Source organism: Setaria italica, chromosome IX (assembly GCF_000263155.2).
Source record: "Setaria italica strain Yugu1 chromosome IX, Setaria_italica_v2.0, whole genome shotgun sequence".
In the NCBI taxonomy this organism is placed as follows: Eukaryota; Viridiplantae; Streptophyta; class Magnoliopsida; order Poales; family Poaceae; genus Setaria; species Setaria italica.
The window spans coordinates 53,691,558-53,714,857 of record NC_028458.1 but is presented as its reverse complement, the minus strand read 5'-3'; the positions used below and the strand labels follow the sequence as shown (position 1 = coordinate 53,714,857).

Here is a 23,300-nt window from a genome sequence, read left to right as displayed (position 1 = left end):
AATTGAGCAGCAGCAACCCTACAAGACTGCAACTGCCAGCCCATTTGACAGAGGAAATGGAAATCCAAGGAAAATCCACCAGCACACTGACTAGTACTACACCGAAACAGAACAAGCGAATGCACCCGGCTCGGCTGGTCCGCTAAAACCCGCGCCAAAAACTGGACCGTGACCACGCATACAATTTCTCCACGTCCCGGCCGCCCGGCCGCCGTCCCACTAATCGGACCGGTTCGCGGTCACAGAATCCCCGTACACGAAACAAGCGACCTCGCGCTCACACACAACCGGCTGCCGCGCCGCCTATTTATATCCCAACAAGCTAGCGCAACCATGCAAAACACACCTCCTCGGCTCTTCATCAAGTGGCACGAGAAGCCGTGGTGCACGAGGACTTCCAACAACAAGTCAACAAGCGGCTGGCCGGAATGGCTTCCACGGTGACGCTGGAGAAGACGACCACCGTCCAGAGTGGTGACACGGGTGTTGGGTCGCCCAAGACCGTGTTGAGGTCTCCTCTCCTCATGAAGGGGCGGAAGGTCGGCGACGGCGGCGGCGAGGACGCCACGGACAACTGCTGCGGGCACAGGTGCGAGCTCATCAGCTACGACAAGCTCCCGGAGTTCCTCAAGCACAACGAGTTCATCGTCGACTACTACCGCAGCGAGTGGCCGGTGAAGGAGGCGCTCCTCAGCGCCTTCTCCATCCACAACGAGACCATCAACGTCTGGACGTAAGAGCTCGATCGTTCATGTCGCGAGCTGAGCACGATCAAGTAATTAGCTGCCGAGGATCGAGTAGCGTGTGACCTGACGTTTTCTTCGCAATTTCCTTTCAGGCATCTGATCGGCTTCTTCGTCTTCCTCGCGCTCACCGTGTGCGCCGCCACGATGGTCCCGATGGAGTACGAGGTCTCTCACACTCCCCTGGTGGCGTCCACGGGACTAGACAACATCACCGGCAACGCGATGGTGCTGAGGAGCTACAGCGCCGACGGAGCGGCCGTCGTGGCAATGAAGGCGCTGCGGAGCAACGTGTCCGTCGAAACCGGGCTCGCCGCCGCGCTGTCGCCTCCCGCGGGGCTCCGCGTCGCGCGGTGGCCGTTCTACGCGTACCTGTGCGGCGCCATGTTCTGCCTGCTGATGAGCAGCGCGTGCCACCTCCTGGCCTGCCACTCGGAGCACGCCAGCTACGTGCTCCTCCGCCTCGACTACGCCGGCATCACGGGGCTCATCGTCACCTCCTTCTACCCGCTCGTCTACTACACCTTCCTCTGCGACCCTCTCTTCCAGGCGCTCTACCTCGGCTTCATCACCGCCTCCGGCGCCGCCGCCGTGGTGGTGTCCCTGCTCCCCGTGTTCGAGAGGCCCGAGCTGCGGTGGGCGCGCGCGGGGCTGTTCGCGTGCATGGGCATGTCGGGCCTGGTACCCATCGTGCACAAGATGCTCGTGTTCGGGGACCGGCCGGAGGCCGTGCTCACGACGGGGTACGAGATGGCCATGGGCGCCGCGTACCTGGCCGGCGTGGTGGTGTACGCCACCAGGGTCCCCGAGCGCTGGATGCCCGGGCGGTTCGACCTCGCCGGACACAGCCACCAGCTGTTCCACGTGCTCGTCATCGCCGGCGCCTACGCGCACTACCTCGCCGGCCTGGTATACCTCAGCTGGAGGGACATGGAAGGGTGCTGAGGAGGCCTGAGGGCGACGCGCGCAAGCTGTAGAGATTTGACCGGATTTACTCGCTTGGTTGACTCGTCGTTGATTGATTTTCTTTCTTAGTTGTTGCTGTGTTTTTGTTTTACAAAAAGTGAACATACTTGTACCAATACAAGAGGAATGTAACCAAATCAATTAACTTGAATAATAAAAGCAAGAGAAACGTTGTACACCTGCGTCATAATTCGGGCGGCTCGGACATTACAGGGAACTCCGGTAGCGAAATGCTTGGCTACTAGACCATCTTGGGTTATAGCACGCGTCTAATTTTCGAGCGTGCAAAGATGACAAATCGCCTCGTGGAGTTGTGGCAGGCGGACTAATCTATGCCGTGGGGGCGGACTTGAGCGAACGATACAGGACAGGTCAGACGACTGTGAGCGCCCCTCGGCTCGCGACGAGGGGTCGAGGCGTGCGGCGCGGGGGCGATCGCGAACCGGGTCGGCCAGGGGCGGCTGGGTTTGGCGCCGTCGGAAACGGACGTCAAAGATCTGGGGACCCGGACCAGGCCAGGAGTCGAGGAGTCAATTTTGAGGCACTGGTGAATTTATATTATTGTGAGGAAAATACTGACATGGAAAAGTTCCGTCAGAACGGCTGGGAATTTTGTCGCTTGTGAATCTGAAGGGCTGCAACTGCTTACGTGTAGAAAGGCGTGGGTGATGTGATGTTTACTTCCACTGAGGCACGTTCCTGTTACTGGGTGCCCTGCAGCAAGTTTACGAAGTGCAGGCGTGCCGGTCGCCACTGCTCCGATCCGGAAAATTTGCCGCACTTTAGTTTCGAAAGAAAATATATTTTGATCAATATAGTTGGCCGCAAGATGATGTAGGGTCAAATTTCCGGGTCGAGTAGGGTCAATTTAGAACGAAATTGACCGAACAAACACGGATGGACCTCTTCCAAACTCTCCAATAGGAAGGAGTTTGTGCGTGGCTGACATGGCCCGATACCAGACATGCCGGCCCACTACGCTTGATGTTTGTGCGGCCCACCATATAGGCCGGAGAAATTACCAGATTCGGCCTGTTCGTCTTCGTCCCGTATAACAGCCCAGTAGCCCACAGAAGCCGTCAATTCGAAGGGCCCACTTGTAACCCAAAGGCCGATGGCTGCTGTATGTGTATGACTGTCGCTGCTCTGGTACGGTAACAACATCTCAACCAAATTTTCGATCGATTCGCCTGGCATCTCCCCGGAACAACAAGTAAGCACAGCACTGCATTCTTGGATCAGTCATTCGCCAGTGCTTTTCTTGTTGATCCAGGCTTTTCATCCCAAGTAGTAGTTAGTCGTGCCCTGCTCGGCGCTATCCTCTCCTCTCTCCACTTCGCCAGCTCAGGGCCCCTTGAGCCTGCCGGATGCACGCACGCTCCCAGCTGAAGCAAGCAGCAAAGCGACACGACAGGGCTCGCCACGTTGCGGGAGGCCCCAAGCCCGACCGCCTGCCTCTAACTTGCGCATTAATCCACACAGGAAAACCCGAGCAAGCAAGAAAACAAGCGGATACGTCCGCCATAACGCACAGGATTGTGCGGTTGCGGCCCGCGCGGGACCATTCATCCATCCATCGGCGCACAAAACGCATCCAGTTGTTGTTGCGAGATTACACTCGTTGTTGCTTAGGCTCGCAACCTTCTTGTCCCGGCGGCCATGTGTTCGGTGTTCCCCCCTGCACCGCGTCACCCTACTCTTCAGGGAGACGAAACGGAACCTCCCTTTTTGGCTTTTCCCCTGTCATGACCTCAGGGCGCCATGGCGTTTTGCTGGATCGGTCAGCCCCGGCCGGGGTTGCTAGAAAGCCCCAACGGCGACGGGGGGTTCGGCTTGCTTGGACACTAATCTTCGCCGGCAACGGGACAAGCTCGTCGGCATCCCCTGATCCCCGGTGACACACCCATCTCAACCCACGGGTTTGGTTTCTGCGGACGGACGCCGGCGCACGTTCAGTATGCAGGGGCCCCCGTGTCCTCCAGAATGTGCCAACGGTCTTGCAGGTTTCAGGCTCATGTGACGGGCGCGACCCGTGGCGTGGCTGATACGGGCCTCCTCAAGGCGAAAGCAATCAGGTAACCGCCGCTGGGAAATGTGCGTGCGCCGGGGACGGGGAGGAAGAGGGGATCGGATCGGGGCCATGTTTAGTTACTCCCAACTTCCAACTTTGACACTATGCAAAAAGAAGATTCCCCATCACATCAAACTTGCGGTACATGCATGGAGTACTAAATGTAGATGAAATTAAAAACTAATTGCACAGTTTTGTTGTACTTTGCGAGACGAATCTTTTGAGCCTAATTAGTCAATATTTGGACAATAATTCACAAATACAAACGAAACGCTACAGTGTGCTACAGTGCTGTAACAGTAATTTGGCACCTCCCAAATTCCCCAACTAAACAAGGCCCGGGATCGCCGGGGTTGGTTGTTGCTTGCTGCAGGCTCCAGTTAGTGCAGGGTTCGGTGCGCGAACTGTACGGTTGCACCGGTCCCTGACCGGAGCCTGATGTGGACCCACACCGATGCACCAAGTGGCAAGTGCCGTGTCGACAGCCTCTGTCGGATCGGCGGACGCTGAGCTGCTGAAATATAAGCAGCTCTGTAAGTATGATTGGCCACGGACTCACGGTCGGGTTTGACTTGGCCGCCGAAATAAAGTAGGCGACCGTGGTTGTTTACTCTGTCCTTGTGAGGTGTTGTACTTGGAATTGAAGATAGAGAGAGGACTGTTTGAATCGTCACAGGACGTTGATTTTTGTCTCTTTCACGTCTCGTTCCTGTCAGCTATGGTGGAAGTTGCACGGTGTGCTAAATCTAGAAATAGTTGCAGTGCCAATCATTCAGAAATAGTTGCAGTGCCAATCATTCAGAAATAATTTCCATATATTCAGATCTCTTGTTGGTAGCTTGTGGCTATACTCGCCTTCATGCTGTCTTTTGTTGCTCAACCTCTTGGGGTTATGGCATGGACAATTCATGGGCTCTTAGCGAAAATGCTTGAGAGAAAGGATAAGACACGTTACGAAACATCTTCTGAAGAGCAGTACTTCCAATGCGAAGTTGAAATAAAGTACTTAGATCATAATTTGAACATAAATAAACACATATTTAAACTTTGGTCGTATTCGTATTCTAGAAATTTTATTTACACTAGTTCGAAGCACCTGACTCTACATAGATGTGTCAGTCCAATTGAAGCATCACCAAGAGCTACTGCAGCATGCTAACTTCCTGATTGTCTTATGACTTCTCTCTATGTTTGTCTTGTCCGATAATGTATTGTGCATATCATTATTGTATCGCATAGTTTAGGTCTATTCTCCCCCTTTTCTATACTATTGGGGATAACTTGTTCGTATAGGGTCATGCGCCCCCTCACCTAGTAGCATCTATGACTACGTGTTTTGTTAGTTCTACTTAGGGTATGTTTGGGAGCACTCCACTTTCCAAAAACTAGCTCCACTCCACCAGCTCCACATATTCCCTGCTCCACTCCACCAACTATAGAAAATTATGGAGCAGTTGTACGTGTTTGGCTGTTTGTAGCGCTCCAGCTCCAGAAACATAAGGATTTGGTGGGAAAGTTCTATTTTGCCTGTGGTGAATAGCTGGTTCTGTTTTTAGCATCGGGAAGAGTTTTTTTTATTTTGCCGTGCTACAGTAATCTCTATTCTAACAAGGCGCTACAGTACATGATGCATGGATGATCGATGGATTCCTGACGTGTTTGAAGCTATTCCTTCATTCCAGGGCATACAACACCTGTGCTCTCAGCTCCTGGAGATCAAGAAAGCCTCGGAGGAAGACTTGCGCGCTAATGTCTACCTCAGCTACCTCTCCTTTGCTAGGATGTTCCACGAAGCCGGTGATCTGGACAAGCACGTTCACCGCCTGACGTTTCAGGCCATGGCACACAGGCGGCTCATCTAGCATCTGAGCAGCATCAACTGCTGCGGCGGCCTGGATGATGAGGATGGTGCCGGTTCTGGTACCAAGGTCAACGAGGAGCCAGACATGGACGACGACGGTGAGCTGGAACTGGAGGTGCTTCTGTCGGAGCAGCAGGTGGAGGAGGCCTTGGAGCTCGTCCTACGGGAGAGGACGATGGTGCCGCAGCAGGGGAAGGCCAGGGGCGTCGAGCGCTTGGCTTCCGTGGCCGGCAACCCGAGGACGCTACGGCCGGAGCTCCTCAGGGCGCTCTTCGGCCTGTGCAAGCTCGGCGAAGCGGAGCGGGCCAACCACCTGCTCTTCAGATGGCACCGCGCGAGCGTCGTCCAGGGATCCCATGATTGCTACATCAAGGAGCTCGCGCGCATGGTGTTCTCCTCCATTGTCCAGGCGTCGAGGAGCTTCGTGGCGCTGCACGGGCACCCATCCCCCCACACCCCTCAGCTACTCCGGTGGGCGAGGGAGGAGATGGAGGATTTCAGCGCCGCCTTCTCCGAGTACGTGAGGTCGTCGGCCATGTCCATCTTGCCGGGAAAGACCGCTGGCGGCGGCTGGGGAAGAAGGGGCGGCTAGGTTTTGGTGCGGCGGAACAACAGGAACGGTGGCAGAAAGAAAGGGGCGAGGCGACGGGAGAAAGAACGATATGTGTTTTTTAATGAATCGGCACGTGTAACCAGTGGTAATGGTGGATAAATACCCACCAACTCCACGAGAAGGTTTGAAAGAAGGTTTTTGGAGCACCTCTTGAGGTACTCCGCAAAAAAAGTAGATCTACCCCTGCTCCACCATTTTCCTGAAGCCGGAGTTGCTAGAGCTGGACGTATTTGGCTGCGATTTTCTTGGAATCAGTGGAGTGGAGTGATTTTTGCTGAAGTGAAGTGCTCCCAAACGGCTCCTTAATATTTTTGTCCCTTATTTTTCCCCATACTCACTCCTCCTATCCGATCGTTTAAAAAAAATCATCGCGATAATAATTTTTCAAACCTTAAATTAGACTAGTAATAATGCATGTGCGATACGCAAGTGTTGTATTTTGATATGTTGAAAAAGAAAAACTAAATAACCTTTTCCCCCTTCTATACATAACTACGTGAACTCCACACACTTCTAAACTTTAGTCTAACCAAAGTAAGTCGAATTAAAAAACGAACTGTACCCTAAGAAATTTCGTAATACACAAGTATAGTTAAGTTGGAAAAAGAACTTACACCGAATCACACGTAGAAGTATTTTAAGGAAAATGTTTCCAGCATTATAATTTTGCATCTTTTACTTTCTACTACTGTACTATCGTGTCAGTTGTCACTTGTCACGCACGGTCTCGATTAAAGGGATGTTTGGATTCGAGCTAAAGTTTAGTCCCTTACATCGAATGTTTAGATACTAATTAGGAGTATTAAACATAGACTATTTACAAAACTCATTGCATAGATGGGGTTAAACGGCGAGACGAATCTATTAAGTCTAATTAGTCTATGATTTGACAATATGCTGGTACAACTATTTGCTAATGATGGATAAATTAGGCTTAATAGATTCGTCTCGCCACTTAGCCTCCATCTGTAATTAGTTTTATAATTAACTTATATTTAGTCATTCTAATTAGCCTCCGAATATTTGATATGACACGGACTAAACTTTAGCTCCAGATTCAAACCCCGGAACCCCGATTTGCCGAGACCCCAAAATAGTGCGTATCCGCCACGTATCACGTGCGCCCGCTATATAATCAGACGACGGGCCCATCGGCGGCGTACAGCCGTATACCATCGCGCTGATCTCGAGCTGAGGCCGCGCCGCGCGCCAAAACCCCTATAAAACGTTCGGCGCCTCTACCGCCCGCGGTTCACTCGCCCACCCCACCTCCTCTGTCCGGTCCTCCTCCCCTGCCGCAGAGAAAGAAACCACGCGAGCAAACCACGCAAGAAACGCGCGTGCGGGGCAGCGGCAACCAGCCAAGCCAGGCACGCGTCGATGGGCAACTGCCAGGCGGCGGAGGTGGCGACGGTGCTGATCCAGCACCCGGGCGGCGGCCGCACGGAGCGCGCCTACTGGGCGCTCTCGGCCGGCGCCGTCATGGCGGCCAACCCGGGTCACTACGTCGCCGCCGTCATCGCCACCACGCAGCCGGCCGCGGCCGGGGACGCCTCGGGGTCCGCGCCCGTCAAGCACCTAAAGCTGCTCCGCCCCGACGACACGCTCCTGCTCGGCCGCGTCTACCGCCTCGTCAGCTTCGAAGGTACGTACCCCACCCCTCGCGCTCCGTCGGATCCTGCATTGCACGCCCAACGTTTTGCTTGCGGCCAGTGCTGCGCTGCCGGCCGTGTTAGGCCGGCCGGTTGGTGCGCATGAGATCCTTGCGTGTTCTTGTTCGGTTTGAATGCCATTGTTGACTAAGATGACGAAGGTACCTGTAGGTTAGCGAGCCCCTTTCTGAACCTTTTTCCTGGCGTCCGTAATTGGACTCGACGGTGACGATTTTATCGTCGTTTCTGACCGGTTTATTTCACCGTTTCTGGCTTGCTTTTCTCATGTCGCTTTTTGGCTTTTGCTGCCTGCCGGTCCAACTAATGAATGAATGGATGCATGAACCGTGGGTGTGTGAACAGAGGTGCTGAGGGAGTTCGCGTCGAAGCGGCACGTCAAGCTGAGCCGCGTCACGATCAGGGCCAAGGACGAGGACGAGGAAGCGAAGCCAGCGGCCAATCGCCGCCGCCGCCGCCGTGCCAGAGTCGACAGCCGCGGCGCCGGGGCCGGCGAGCGCAAGGAATCCGACCGGTCACTGGCCAAGGTACGCACGCCGCGTTGGCCTCCATGATACTATTCCGCTTTCCAATAATCTCCAACCACTCGATCCGCTCGCTCGGTCTCCATCGCACGTCGACCACGTCTCGGCGTTTGACAAGCCGCTCGTGCAGTTACGCCGCATGCATTCACTCCCGTTCCCATCAACACAGGTCATGCGCCAGACGGAGGAGGTGGAGCCAGAGCCGGAGCAAGACCCGTCGTCGTCCGACCCCAGCGTCACCAAACACGGCCACACCGACGCGGCGGCCGACCTCGACGCCGAGCTGGACGCGCTGCTGCCGCACGAGGCGCTGCTCGGCCGCCGCGCCGCCCGGCAATGGAGGCCCGCGCTGCAGAGCATCGCCGAAGGGTGACCAGGCCCCTTCGGTAGTTCGGTCCCGGCGACCCGGCCGGTCGGTGAGCGGCCGAGCTCAGTGCAGGTCGGTCGCACGCCACTTGCGAGGCTGACAGCGTATTGTAAAATAAGCGAGGAGTAATTGTTATAGCGCCCTGTGTGGATACCACCAGCTCCAGATGTCTAGTAGTGTGTAGCAGTTGGGTAGTGGTAGTTGCTTGTAAGGTGGCGGATCGGTATACAAGACAGTATCGCATAAAATCCTTTGTCTATTTTGCGAGCTCTCTCCATCATCGTCACCACGGACAGCGGACGACGTTTATGGCTTCGATTTGATTTGATGCCGGCATTAGCAGACCTTTCGTCATTAACGAAGCACATGCATGCATGAGATGATGCAGCTGCACACGATGTTAACGTGCCTGATTGACGGGAGCTTCCGTTTTGGCGTTCGGAACACCACGGATTGTCTCTGTCGGTTGGGCCGTCCGGCATCCGAAACTGGTCCTGATTCGAGACTCCGGACACTTTCAACGAACTGCCCTTTTCATTTCGTGCATGATGAAGCCATGGGAGAGCCATTGGGATTTTGTACTGGGGCAGATGGCAAGGGAGACGGAGACATGCTTGCTTGCACGGTAGATCGATTTCACGAACCAGGACGCTGGGATTACTCGCCGAGTCGTGTTGGACTGCTCTGCTGGCATCTGGAGCTCTGAGCGCACACGTGCACCACTGGGGCATGATTTGCCTGGACGAACAGGTCGCGTGGTCGACGACGAATAAGCATGTGCACTGCTGCAATGCAAGCCTGCAACACGAGCGAGCCCGGGGCCCTGGACGCTGGATGCAGCGAGCACTCAACACCTGGTCACCTGCGCAGCACCGCAGCAGATGTGCACGGAGATGTCCAGCGGTGACGGGATCGCTCCGGTCGCTTCTGAAAAGAGGCGTGGTGCATGCAGTGTTTCGTCAATCTCCGAGCAGACGCCCGTCGACGTGGACGGGTTGATGCGTGCGGGGGACGGGTTGCAGGCACAGGCAGGCAGGCAGCCTTGCAACCTGGCGCCGTGGCGCGCGTGTGGCATCGCCGGTTCGTCGCCGGCTAGATGCGCTGCCGGCCGGCGAAATTCCTGGCGCGCATGCACGAGCAAAAGATTCGTGCGGCGACTTGACGAATCGCTCGTCCGGAGTCCGGACTGGGCCGCGATGCAGCTGGGATGGCCGGATGGGAACGCTTCGTTCTCTTCTGGGCACTGGGCCAGGTACGAATCCTACAGCAGCGTGCAGCGAGCTGGCGAATTGCCTGCCTATTTGCCTTGCTGACAAAAATAGCTATAGCGTTTCGGGGAGAAAAACAAAATGGCCCCAACCAAACCATAATCTTCGTCTGTTAATCCCTGGGCACCCTCCCAGCGCTCCGAGCCTCCCTCTCCTGTTTTCCTCTTTGTTCTTCTCGAAATCAGACGCAAAGCACCAAGCCGTTGCATTCCGTTTCCAACTGTATTCGTGTCGTTGCTGCAGGCCAGGAAGATGAGCTACGGAGTAGTGAGTACTACCTGTTAGAATAATTGGGCAGGCCCAATTACTTAATTAATCAAATAAATCTCAAAGTTCATTAGTGGTGGTAGTTAAAAAAGAATAAAACCAACTTAAAGTTGAGAGGGTCTCTAACCAAATTATATGGTGAAGCTGTGCTGCACCTGTTGAGAAGTTGATAGAAGGATAGCAGGATGCCACACGCGTGCTCTCGCTAGCCGAGCCGTGGCGCGATGCGACGACGTGATGTGTGGGTTGGGATTTGTCAGGTTTTGCAGTTTTTTTGTCACAGTTGATGACTATAGATGTACATGCAGCCCGCAGCTCGACAGTACGCCTCAGCCTGATGGGCGGCACGGCCCGGCACGGTGGCAAGGAGACGGCTCGTTAAGGCCCGTATAATACCAACCAGAGAAAAATCATCCGACAAACTCTAACCCTATCTCTTCTGCCCGACAGTACGCCTCAGCCTGATGGGCGGCACGGCCCGGCACGATGGCAAGGAGATGGCCCGTTAAGGCCCGTATAATACCAACCAGAGAAAAATCATCCGACAAACTCTAACCCTATCTCTTCTCATTTACCCTCCCGCCACCCTTCCGAGACTTCGAGCTCCGACTCCGTGACCCCATCGCCTCCCCTCCGAGGCTCCAACCTCCCCTCCGCCTGCCGCCTCCCTCCTCGCAGGCTCGCGGCCTCCTTCGGCGCCGCCGCCGCCGCCTCCCTCCAAGGCTCCGACCTTCCCTCCGCGGCTCCGCCTGCAGCCTCCCCTTCGGCGGGTGGCGCCGCCTTCCTCCCTCGCGGCCTCCGCCGGCGCTGCCATCGCCCTCCATCACGCCCTCCACCACCACCGCCCTCACGACCTCCACTCCATCGGCGCCGCCTCCCTCCCTCGCGGCCTCCTCCACCGCCGCCGGCATAGCGAGAGCCGCGGCGGCGGCGCGGGGGCCGGCAGCGGCGAGGGGTCCGACGGTGGCGTGGGGCCTTGCCGTGCCTCGCTGGGCCCGAAGCCTATTGTGCTCGACGGGTGGCCCGACACGAAAAAGGCCTTGTGAACACGTGCTGGGGCCGCCGGGGAGGCATGTGGGTCGGCACGGCACGGCACAACGGTCGTGACGGGCTAGGCTCGGCACGAAATTTAACGGGCCTTGTTGGGCCCATGCCGTACCGGGCCGAGCGGCCCGAATATACATCTATATTGATGACTAGTAATTGAAGACTCATTCGGTGACTAGTAACTGACGATTCAAATTACCAGTAACTGACGACTGCTAATGGCTGGCAGTTACCAGAAACTGCCATTTTTATTTGCTGCATTAACTTGAGCGTCCAAAGGTCTTGTGCTGCCTATAAGAGAGAGGTTGCCTCTCATTCTTTCACGTGCGAAAACACTAACCACAAGAGCTTTTGTCCACTGCTGCGCTGCGCTGCGCTTTTGTCATCTCCGTTCCGCCTATCTGTGTGCACGGACTTTGCTGGAAGAGCATGCCTCCGAAGCTGCGCTCTTCGCTAGAGACTCTGCATCCGAGGAGTAGAAGGGCGATCAAGTTTTTAGGGAGCGCGACTGCTCACTGTTCATCTATGACTACTTCCCGGTGATGCATCTGCACTGCCTCAACTCTACACCGCCTCAACTCTTGAACGACTACATCGAACAGGCTCGAGTATCAATGTCAGGTAACGCCACATTCGATTCCTCCGGAACTGGCCCAGCCTCTGGGTATTTCCTTTTGAACTTTATCGTTCAAATCTTATATTTTATAGCACCAACTGTATATGCTTTATGTTCATTGCAAATACAATGATGGATCATGTTCTTGTTTACACTATCTTAATTATCATATTTTATTCTATATTTTGGATTAAAATGAACCGTAAAATACCTCTGATTCCAACACTGCCATCCCCCGTCCCAACGTTACGCGCTGTTTCTTCCCAACGCATTTCAGATCCTTGTTAGATTATTGTTATTATCATCCATTTCCACGTTCGCTCGTGGTCGCCATGCTTCCCCGATCGATTATTTTTCTTTCCCCCCCGAGCGGAATCTCGCTGGCTCTGTTTCTCAGACCGGAACCATTTTCAAAATCCTAACAAGTCAACCGACCGACGGATTGTTCGCGCACGGGCAGGGCAGGATGGACGAACACCACCAGCACGGGCATGCTCCGCCCCCCGCCCATGTACCCGCCGCCGCCCTACGGGCAGCTGCCACTGCCGACGTACTTTTGAGTGAACTACTGAACTTGAAGGACGGACACTAATCAGGAGTTGTACTTCGATTCTTGCATGCTGACACCATGGCCAAGATAAGTGTCGAGCCCAGTTCGTATCTCTTGTTCGTTTGTTGGATTTCATGCGAAGCTCAACCGTGGCTGTTCGGTGCTTGCGACCTGCACAGCCGGTAGCTGTGTAGGTGTGTCGTGGCCTCGTGGGCGCCTCACCGGCTTTAGTGTCAAGATAGTCAGGTTACCTGCGGCGGCGAGATCGACTCCTTCCTCGTTATCATTTTAATTTTCTTTTAGACATAGTATATATTTAAGCGTATATAAAAATATATTTATAGAAAAGTCAAAACAAATACTCCCTCCGTCTTAAATTGTAGGTCGTTTTAACTTTTCTATAGCATATTTTTTACTATGTACCTTGATATATTCTATGTCTAGATGCATAATAATATCTATGAACCTAAAAAAACTAAAAAATCTACAATTTAAAATGGAGGAAGTAGTAATTTAGAATGGAGGGAATTCATTTGTTCGTGCAAGTAGGTCGTCAAGTCAAGTCCGTAATGACCTGCTAAAGTTTAAACATTGGATCAGCGATAACAAAGATACAAGTTTTAAGAATTTACCATCAAACCGTCTCGATACACTTTAATACTAGCGCATATCATCACACCTTTTCATTTTGTTTTTTCAATTTTCTTTTTACGTTGCAAATTTTCGTGTAAATTGATAGTGCTAACTTGCGCTGCATGAAAACAAATGATAGGAAGTTTTAGATGCACGTAACAAACTCATATTGTAATATCTAACGGTGAGTTTGGGGCTACATTACACCTCATGGCACTGTTTTTCTACGCAAGCATATAACTCGCGAGTCGCAACCTCCATTCCCGCGTGGTTACCACTAGGCAGTCATAGTGACACCATGAAATGCAGTTACACGGATAAGATATTTCTCATGCATCACCGATCTCATCTTTGCAGGTGCTGGCAGCCACCGACCACCGTGTCTTAGTTGGAGCTGGTTCCGCGACTCGAGTGCTTGATGCAGAAGCGACATTGGCTGCTCAGCTCGCTACCATTCCCACGATAGGATGGATGGAGATGGTGCTTAGGTGGTGTTCTCTTCCACTGAGCCCTTATTTACTTCCCTCCAAACTCCCAATTTTGACACTATGCAAAAAGAAGATTTCCCATCACATCAAACTTGCGGTATATGCATGGAGTACTAAATGTAGACGAAATCAAAAACTAATTGCACAGTTTTGTTGTACTTTGCGAGACGAATCTTTTGAGTCTAATTAGTCAATATTTGGACAATAATTCACAAATACAAACGAAATGCTACAGTGTCGCATTTATGGCAAATTGCCAATTTTGCAACTCCCAACTTGGGAAGTAAACAAGGCCTGACTTATTTTTAGCACGTGTCACATCGAATGTTTAGATACTAATTAGGAGTATTAAACGTAGACTATTTAGAAAACCCATTACATAAGTAGAGGCTAAACGGCGAGACGAATCAAGCCTAATTAATCCATCATTAGCAAATGTTTATGTAGCAACACATTGTCAAATTATGTAATGGGTTTTGTAAATAATCTACGTTTAATACTCCTAATTAGTATCTAAACATTCGATGTGACGGGTGCTAAAAATAAGTCAGTGGAAGCAAACGGGATCTTAGGGCGCTGTGGGCACCGTCGGCGGCTGATATTCGGGGGACGTTGCTGGAGGCGGAGGGGGCCAGCGCCCCCTATGCTTGTCATACTCCAACCGTGTACATCCTTTATATAGTTTTTTTTTTCTTTTTGAACGAACCGCACAAGATAGTACGTGTTTCATTGATATAGCAAAAAATATAAGACTATAGTCCTGGAAGGCTATAGGCAGGAAAAGGTAAAGAAACAAAACAAAACAAAACAGACTCGCTTGATTGGATTGGGACATCAACGCGGGTAAACAAAACCCGCCACACCTGACCGGTTGGAAGGGGACGTAAATGCGGCCTTACCACTCCACTCACCACGGCGGCACCCACCATCATTCATGCTCATGTATTTGCCGAAACCTCTAGGCGTGGTCCTACGTCGACAGGAACCGATAGAAACAGTCTGCATCGCACCGAGCATGCCAACGCCATGCAGGATCCTCCGCTGCAGTGCCGCTGCAGCTTCACACTCCACCTGATAGAATGATACCACTGAATGCAGATCTCTCGCAGGCTGCCTCGCAGTCGCCACCATGATAACACAACGCGCGAGGGCCTGGCCACATCCGTCGTTGGACTCCACCTCGCTCTTGTGGCCTCGAAGAAACACCGCACGCGGGGGCCTCGCCACGCCCACCACGGTACTCCACGTCACAGATCCGTTTCTTTTGTTGCCGTCACAGTGGTGAGCAATGTTGCTCCGCTCCACAAGATCTTCATTGATCAGCCAAGCCGCCGCCGCAGGTCGACTTCGCCTCATTGCTTCACCTGCGCAAAAGCCTCCACCGTCATGTCAGCAAGCCAGAGAAGTCGTTTGCACCGTCTTCCGACGATGTACCGCACCGGGTAGCCCAACCAAGCTAAGCAACCCGTCGAGGTCCGCTGCAAGCCTAGTTGTCCCATGATCCTGTTGCCGGAAGCGTCGTCCTTTGACGCAGTCCCACGCCGCACTGATCGTTGCCAAGCAACGCCAGCTGCCGCGGTCCGCTGCAAGTAGCCAAGACTGACAACCATGCGACAACCCCTGACCACCACCATAACTGCGATTGCCTCCACGTGGCCTCGGCAACATCCGTCCAGCTTGCCACACGGCAGAGTTGCCGCCACCCGCTGCGGCCGCCCATGACCAATGGATCGGCAATGCCATAAATCGAGATGGGTCTCTAGAGACGACGCCTCCAAGGAGGGCACAACGCCAATGGCACTGCCGTCGCTCATCCAGGATTTGGATAAGGTTTTCACCCAGAGGATCCCGTGCAGCAGGGTTTAGCTCAGACATGATGCCCCTGACGAGGAGAACGACACCCTAGGGCGCTGCCGTCATCTCCACCAGCAAGAACGCCGGTGAGAGCTTTCGCCCGAAGCATCCCAACCCCTCGCCGCACGCTCACGGCTCCGCACTTCTGGTCCACAGTCACGGCAGCCCATCCGGGGTGGTGTCGCCACCGTGCCTCCACGCACCACGCCGCCGTACCTCCACCTCCGCTCGCTCCCCACCGCCATACTCCCACTCCTCGCATGCGGCCACCGTCGCACCGCCTCACCATCACGCGTCATCGGGCATCTCCTCCGGGCGTCACTACTTTACACACGTGCCTCTCCGTGCGCAACCTCCTCCACGCCACGCGAGCCCCCACCAACGCCCAGCCGCCTCCCTCCCCCGTTGCCGCCTCCGTAACTCCTCAGCCGAGGAAAGGTAGCCCGACGCTACCCGCAGCACCACCTCGGTGTGCCAGCGCGCCCCTGCGCCACGCATCCCTGCCGCGCCTTCGTGACGCCGCTGGCACGCCTTGCATAGGCCACCCCAGCCGCGGCATGACGCCGCTGCTGTTGAAGACACTTCCGCTGTCGGGAATCGATGGCTACTTCCGCTCGCGGCGCGCGCTGATTAGCAACCCCCGCCCAGCTCTCAGGTGGAGCTGCGGAGCTTGTCAGCGACCATCCCATCAAGCCCACGGCTGGAGGCTTCGGTGAGGGCGTGAGGCGGAGTTCGAGGCCGGTGCTGCGATGCAGGCTCTATCCTGTGACGGTGGCAAAGGGAGATGCTATTCGACAGCACGAGCAAGATGGCCTGACGGGCGTCAACATCTCGTCCAGGAAGATAGCTCAGTTCTTAGCTTTCCGTCTTCATTCAATAGTCTGTTCCTTTGTTTCTCCGTGATTTGATTTTCTTGATTTCTTTTCTATTTCTTCTTGCCGAATGGATTTTGTGAACACATGGATGCTAGATGGTGTATCTCGGATCTTCCCCCTTATGTTCTTTCTGCTTGCTAGTTATTGGTGTAGATTAGTGTTTGAAAATTTGACTTTAATTTCGAGAAACTATATGGAATTCCAGAGGTTGCCCAATTGATTTGGCTTTAATTTGCGAAACTATATTGGATTCCGGAGGAGATAAATATTTGTTATTTCCTGAATCTCTAATTTCATCTATTGACTTTCTGTGATGATTTATTACTACACGAGCTCGCGAGCTAGACCGAGCCGAGCCGAGCTGGCTTTGCTGCTCGTTACGTTCACGAGCCGGCGTGAACCGAGCCAGCTCGTTTAGATTACGTTGTTCAAACACACCTTAAAACAACGCGCGAATGTAGTTTTAGCTTTGCGACATCGATCGCGCCTTCGTGGCTCTATCCAAATTTCTTTTTGCTGCAAGTTTGCGAATGTTCCCGTTGGCTTATTTTGTGATAGGAACCGTGTGGTGGATTAAAACTGCAAAACATTGCTTTGTGATTCCTAGGAAGCCGCAGAAAACGCCCTCGGAGGCCACAGCCCATAAACTGACCGTGAGCCAAGGCCACAAGAGTCCCTTTGGGTGCTGGGCTTCCATTCAGCTAGCTGTGGTTGTGTTGTCGTGCATCAGTCCAGATCCTGCGAGGAGAATCATTTCCCTTTCTTTTCTTTCCTTTCCTACGAATGCCTTTTCTTTTCTTTCCTACGAATGAACTGAATGTCTGAATCTTTTCCTCTTAGATAGAGATAGAATTCTCAGCATACGGCTTCTCAGGCACTTACGCACTTGAGATTTCCGCTACGACAACTGAATTGAAATGCAATTCCACATCCAGAGGCCAACTGCAGTGAAGGGAGGATTCAACTAGTCCCACAGCAAAAAGGAAGGTGCTACAGATTATTTCTTTTTCGTTTGTCTTAGGCACCAACAATCACAGGCTGTAACACACTGCTAGCGGATTAGAAAAATACTTGCACAAAAGTTACATGTCTCATTCCATGCTTACATTCCTTCATTACACTACACCAGGTTAGATCACATCAGGTCGTATGGTTGCTGGATGTAAACAAGGTGGGGATAGTTCACTACTTGTTTCATCCATTCATAATACACCTGAGTTGCCACAACAGTTGGCCCTTCAACTTCATCCTCCTCAAGTGTCAAGGTAGTTTGCAGCCATCATCAGCTCCAGGGTTATCTCGGGCTCAATTGGAAACTCCGTCGTCTCCTTCCCACTGCACAATCAAGACCAAAGCAAAACAAATCATTCAGTCTGCAGTAAGAGCAAACGAAAGGGCATGCAACTGCAAAGCACGCTATCATCAAACTTCCGTGGCGACGATATGACCAGTGGCGGAGCCAAGTGTCCGCCAATCTGGGCCATGGCCCTCCCTTGCTCTGTGACAATCATTCAGTACCCAGTAGCATTCAGTAATAGCGGTTCAGAGCATGCAACCAGCACAGCAATCAGTATGCAGCACGGCAGTCAGCAGCATCAGACTGAAACTCTTCAAGAGCTAAAAGTGCACTGTGCAACCTACATGGCCGTGGAAAGTAGTGCACCAGCACTTGGCATAGATATGCTGAATCTTGTCCCAAAATGTATCGATCTACTTGTTTAGGCAAGAGGTTGCAATATTAATTCATGAATTATGCAATTTCAACGATATTTATTTGAAGTGTCCCAAATGAAAATTGAAACATCCTCACAAAGAATTGGAAAAGGTTACTTTATCATATCATCTTTAATATTTTTTTTCCTTTTGTACATCACACAAAAATTGTTCTTTATGCTATGAATACTTAATGCATGCATGCATAGTTCAAAGTTGATGACAATATAATCAGTCTTTGTGATTCTTGGCTCCCCCTTGGTACAATTCCTGGCTCTGCCGCAGTATGTGACAACTTCTACCTTACATATATTTCATTTCAATAGCAAGCACCAAGAGTCATGAGATGAGCGTCTACTGGTCCCATCACAGTTTCTACTACAAGGTAATGCACAGCGGAACTAAAGTCTGCTCTGCTAGGTGGAAGGACCACCACAATCTCAACATGGAAGCAATTTATGTGCTTCAAGCCTTGAACACTAGTACCACACCTGCATGCCCATCAAATTTCAACAGAAAAAATAAATTGCGCTTCATCTATACTTAGCCACCCATGTCTTCAACCAACAAACATGTGCCATCTTCAAGTTGTTTTAAGCATCACTTCCCAGTTTGTTTGGTGTCTAAGCATGCATTTCCTAGTTTGTTTCGGTGACCAGTAATCAAGTTTCCCACACCGAAATTCACTGCATCTCAATACTGAACCAGACAACTCCTTGATGATAACACAATAACTAACTGCCTTTATAGTTGGAGATGTCAAGTTCTGAGTGATGGGGTTCATAAGGCAGAAAACACAACAAGATTATGGTCCTGTTTGGTAGCTGCCAGAGCTCGCCAGGCCGCAGTTCTGGCCACGCCAAAGCTGCAGCGGACAAAACGTCCGCCACGCTTTTGGCGAACTGCGGCGCAAAAAAACAGCATAGATGCGGCGTGATTTCTTTGGCAAGCCTAAGCTGCGGCGTAAAGCAAACGGAGCTACCGCATGCCAGACTTGTGTGTGACAGCCTGTGGCGTGATGACGGCAAGAACCAAACAGGCCCTCAGCATTTTTTTGACCTGAACAGCAGGGGAGTCCCCTACTGGCCCTATATTCTCAGCAATTATGCAGGTCAACAACATCACCTCTCCATTAAGAAGGCACCCCGCGCATTCAATTGATACTCTCCTAGATGGGTGTTAAATCTTAAATCTTTACTAGGCAAGTGGATGGACAAGTCGAACCAGCCAACTAATTAGGCAACTAATTTTATATGAGGCTCAAGCTTTACATTGCCAGCACTAAACTATACATCCAGGCTCAGGTTCAATACTTACAGGCTTATCCCAGGTCAATGATACCGCCAGTAAAATAAGAGAAATTCGCGAGAAACCCACCAGTGCAGAAGAAGGAAAAGGCAAATAAAATATGGTAGCTGTACGTACTGTGTATTGAGCAAGCTAAGTAATGCAGATTAGATGTACACACTAAGCACCTCGTGCACCATTAGCCTGATGGAAACAACATTCTCAAAGCAGATCGAATTATGTGTTTTAGCTAGAAGATAACATTTCCAAAATACCATGCTTTGTGTGTCCTGGACTACAGGACTAGTGAACAATAACATGAAAGACACAAGGGTAATGCATGTTGCAAGACTTGGTTAGGACTTGTCATTGTCCTGATTGGCTCAGACTCAAATTCCGATATCTGCCGTAGTTGCTGGTTTTCAATAGATTAGACACAAGTTGCTTGTTCTTAAGTGTAGATTGACTATGGGAGGAACCAATAAGTGACTACACAGCAGACCCTTTAGATCTGTGTGTACAGAGATTAAGAATTTACTAGAAGTTAACGACATATGCAGAGCATAAACGATGAATAATAGAGGGGTTGGCCAAAAGTGGCCAAAGGGGACAAGTTAGCTACGTGATCAATCATCATTAATGCCTTAATGGTATGGAGATGAACAACGCGCAGCAGCAGCAGCAGCAGGCCATCAATCAATCATACACGTGGTGAATTGCAGGGACGCGCACAAGCAAGCAAGTGAAGCAATCGAGCACAAGCAAGTAGCAAGCGAATCTGGGTGTAACCTGGAGTAATGGAGCGACCAGTAGAAGTACTGGCAGATCTTCTCGAGGACGTGGGTAGAGATCTCCGGGAAGCGGACCTCGCCCTGGCGTGTCTCGGAGAATCCGCCTGGATCACGGCATCAAGGGATGGACGAAATCAGAGGCAGATGAGGGGTAGCCATGATGTGTTGGGGGATGAATCGAATCAAATCGAAACGAATTGGAAAGCTAAAGCACCTAAAGGTACCTGGCGATGTGAGCATGTTGCGCAGGGTGTTGGAGACCATGGCCGCCTTCTTATCGACGACGAACTCGAAACCCTCGGCGCTGATGAGCTTGACGACGCCTCCGGTGTCCTCCTCCTCCTCCTCGGGCTCACGCGGAGCCGGGGCCTCTCCCTTCCCCATCATCCCCTCTGCTGGGATTGGATTGGATTTGGTCGGTTGCTTCCTTCCTTCTGTCAACGACGAACGGGACGGGAGGTAATTTGCTTCCTTTGCGTAATTTGCAAATTAGACCCTCATTTGGATCGAGATTATTCTACGCGATCCGTTGATTTTCATAAACCTCCCTAAATGTGGCCCTAATCTTACAGACTAGTCCCTTCTGTAGTTCTGTTCTCTTCTCCCTACCACGGCGACGCAGCGTTCTCTTTCCCGTCCGCCGCCGGCGAGATACACTGGCTGGAAAGCTGCGCCTGGTGACACATTCGGAGTGCCCCGTCGCACCTTCTCGTCGTCGTGGCCGTACTCATGCTCCTCCCAACCTTTCTTCTCCACCTAGTCCTCTCCTCCCTTTCTCCGCCCGGGGCGGCGGCGGCGGCCAGGCGATGCGTTAAGGGGTCTCTACGGAGATCGAGGGCGAGTGATCCTCCAGGTATAGGCCGTACAGCTGGATCTGCAGTTTAGTGGGTGAGCTCTGGAACGCCACGATGGTCGTCGTGCTGCTCCGCCGCACCATCGTCGTGCTGCTCATCGTCGTGTGAGGTGTGACCCGTGCTCGACGCTCAGGGTCGACGCCCACGCTGCCCTCGAGGGCGGCAGTCTGTACGAGGCCGTGGAGATCCTTCAGAAGCTGAGGTAAACACCGCACATTTTGCATTCAGTTTGGCCAAGTTGGTTTGGTCAATGGTCATTGGTGTGGCTGAAATTGCTTAGATTCGAATGTGGCCTACGCTTTTTGTTTGCAGCTTGCGTCTTGTGAAATAAATACAGCGGTAATAGTTGTTTGGAACATTGTGGCTTGCTGAAACAATATCTGGCTTGTTTAGTGTTACCCATATGAACAAGAGTTTGCTTAGTGTAGAAGAGACCAATGTCCTATTCTTGAGGGAAGAAAGAATTAATGCTGTATATTCTGTGGCGTGATTAGATACCACTTATGGGAGGGATGGATAAGCTTGGTTGAATCTGCTGAACCTGTCCATCACAAGGCAATACAGCATCCTTGACAACAATCCTCCCCAACTACCAAGCTCTCATCACAGCTCTCACTTTGCATTGTCATGGACCAGGATCAGAGGGCCGTTTTCAGTGTTGATGACTGTGGGATCATAGGTACTAGTGGGCAGCTGATTGTCAGGGATGGTGATGGCAATGCCATCCTCTTCATTCACAAGAAGGTGGAAAGAAAATCAAGAGCTAATCTGAATGTTTCTGTTTTCTTTTCCGAGTGTTCGAAAACTTTCTGGAATGCTTCCTTTTCTAGTGCAAAAACTCTTCAGCTATTTCAAGTTGCTGAAAAACTGATCAAACTTGATCTCACAGGGAGGCGTTGTTCAAGCATTGAGTGTTAACAACTGGTGGAGAGGATATCTGACCAACTATGGTGAACCAAGCAAGCTGGTTTTCAGCTTGCAGGATCCTAAACCTGTCCTCTGCATGAAGGGTGATGTTCAGGTCACTGTGGAACCGAAGGAGAGAAACAGGCACTGGGACTATGAGGTGACTGCATCCTTTGTTCAGAGATCCTGTGCCATAAAAAACCGAGCAGGCCACGTTGCAGCGCAGGTAAAAGCTCCACGTCCAGTACAATGAAGTTTGGAGGAACTTAGGAGTAGAATTACATTATGATCCAATGAGGGATGCAATTTTTTGTTCTTTGTCTTTGTGCACCACAGAATGGTGTGAAGGGGATGTTGGCAGGGAGGGACTTGTACCAAGTGGTGGTGCAACCAGGTTTATGACCAGGCCTTTGTGGTTCATATACATCTGCCGATAAGATTCATTACATTAGTAATTTGTTAGGATACAGTTGCGTAGCTTGATTATTTATTGCACATTACACTCTCTTTCGTTGATAGATTACCATGTACATGATATATATGATATGGAAATGTGTTCTGCTGTAAAGTGTTTCGAGGTAGTTTGCTTTTCAATGAAAGTATCCTTTGGGTTCCTGATAGTGGTTACTCCTTGAGAAAGGTCATAGCAGAAATCGGATCAACGAGGTCACCTCCTAGGGCCTGAGACAAATTAGGCCCAGATCAGATTCCGGCCACGATAGGAGTCGGCCTCAGCTTCAGAATTAGGTTCCATTGCTGCGGTTTTCTGCATAGACACTAGGATAGCCATGCCCCCCGCGCCTGCCGCCCGCTCACCGCCGCCGCCGCCGCCGCATCGCCCCTATCGCCGGCCGCCACCACCCCACACTCGCGCCTCCCCCTCACCTCCCGCCTGTCACCCTCTCCCTCCCCTCACCTGGGCAAGCTTCTTCAGCTTCTCCTCCCCACCGGCGACTCCCACCAGATCTCCGCCCACCTCACCAGATCTGCCCCGCCTGCCACCGGATCCGGCGACCTTTGCCGCGGATCCGCCTGCGCCGCCCCGCCCTCGGCCCGCTCACGCTGTCCAAGAAAGGAGCTACGCCGATGCCGTCCGCCGGGGCTCCCCCCCAACACGACGGGCGGTGACATCATCCAACCCCGCAGTACAAAGCTTTTACTACAATGCCGATACCCAACCGCGTCGCATTTACGCCACGGAGGAGCCGCAACCAGGCCGTCGTCACTGCCTGCCATCCCCTCCGCCCGTCCCCTCGCCGAACGAGGGGTGGACTACAGCTACGAAGCGCAGGCGCCGCCCACCTCCTCGCACGCCGCCCGGCGCAGCTCGACACGA

At 52.3% G+C, this 23,300-nt stretch overlaps 3 protein-coding genes and 1 long non-coding RNA gene across 4 annotated transcripts; 3 read left to right on the top strand and 1 right to left on the bottom strand.

The window, feature by feature from the left end:
* Positions 1–357: 357 nt before the first annotated feature.
* On the top strand, positions 358–1,877 carry LOC101759487 (heptahelical transmembrane protein 4). Its single transcript, XM_004987066.3, has 2 exons — positions 358–733; positions 839–1,877. Exons 1-2 carry the CDS (start codon positions 429–431, stop codon positions 1,686–1,688), a joined length of 1,155 nt encoding a protein of 384 aa, XP_004987123.1. The 5' UTR covers positions 358–428; the 3' UTR covers positions 1,689–1,877.
* A 5,552-nt stretch (positions 1,878–7,429) lies between these two features.
* Positions 7,430–9,074, top strand: LOC101786591. The gene is made up of 3 exons (XM_004985264.4): positions 7,430–7,899; positions 8,270–8,451; positions 8,618–9,074. The coding sequence occupies exons 1-3, from the start codon at positions 7,635–7,637 to the stop codon at positions 8,819–8,821; spliced, it is 651 nt and encodes a 216-aa protein (XP_004985321.1). The 5' UTR covers positions 7,430–7,634; the 3' UTR covers positions 8,822–9,074.
* An 8,287-nt stretch (positions 9,075–17,361) lies between these two features.
* Positions 17,362–20,652, bottom strand: LOC101786194 (elongin-C). The gene is made up of 3 exons (XM_004985263.3): positions 20,429–20,652; positions 20,203–20,308; positions 17,362–17,748 (listed from the first exon to the last, which is right to left on the bottom strand). The coding sequence occupies exons 1-3, from the start codon at positions 20,589–20,591 to the stop codon at positions 17,667–17,669; spliced, it is 351 nt and encodes a 116-aa protein (XP_004985320.1). The 5' UTR covers positions 20,592–20,652; the 3' UTR covers positions 17,362–17,666.
* A 146-nt stretch (positions 20,653–20,798) lies between these two features.
* LOC101759081 lies at positions 20,799–22,532 on the top strand. Its single transcript, XR_002676023.1, has 2 exons — positions 20,799–21,260; positions 21,948–22,532. It is a non-coding gene; the product is annotated as an uncharacterized LOC101759081 (long non-coding RNA).
* The last annotated feature ends 768 nt before the right edge of the window (positions 22,533–23,300 follow it).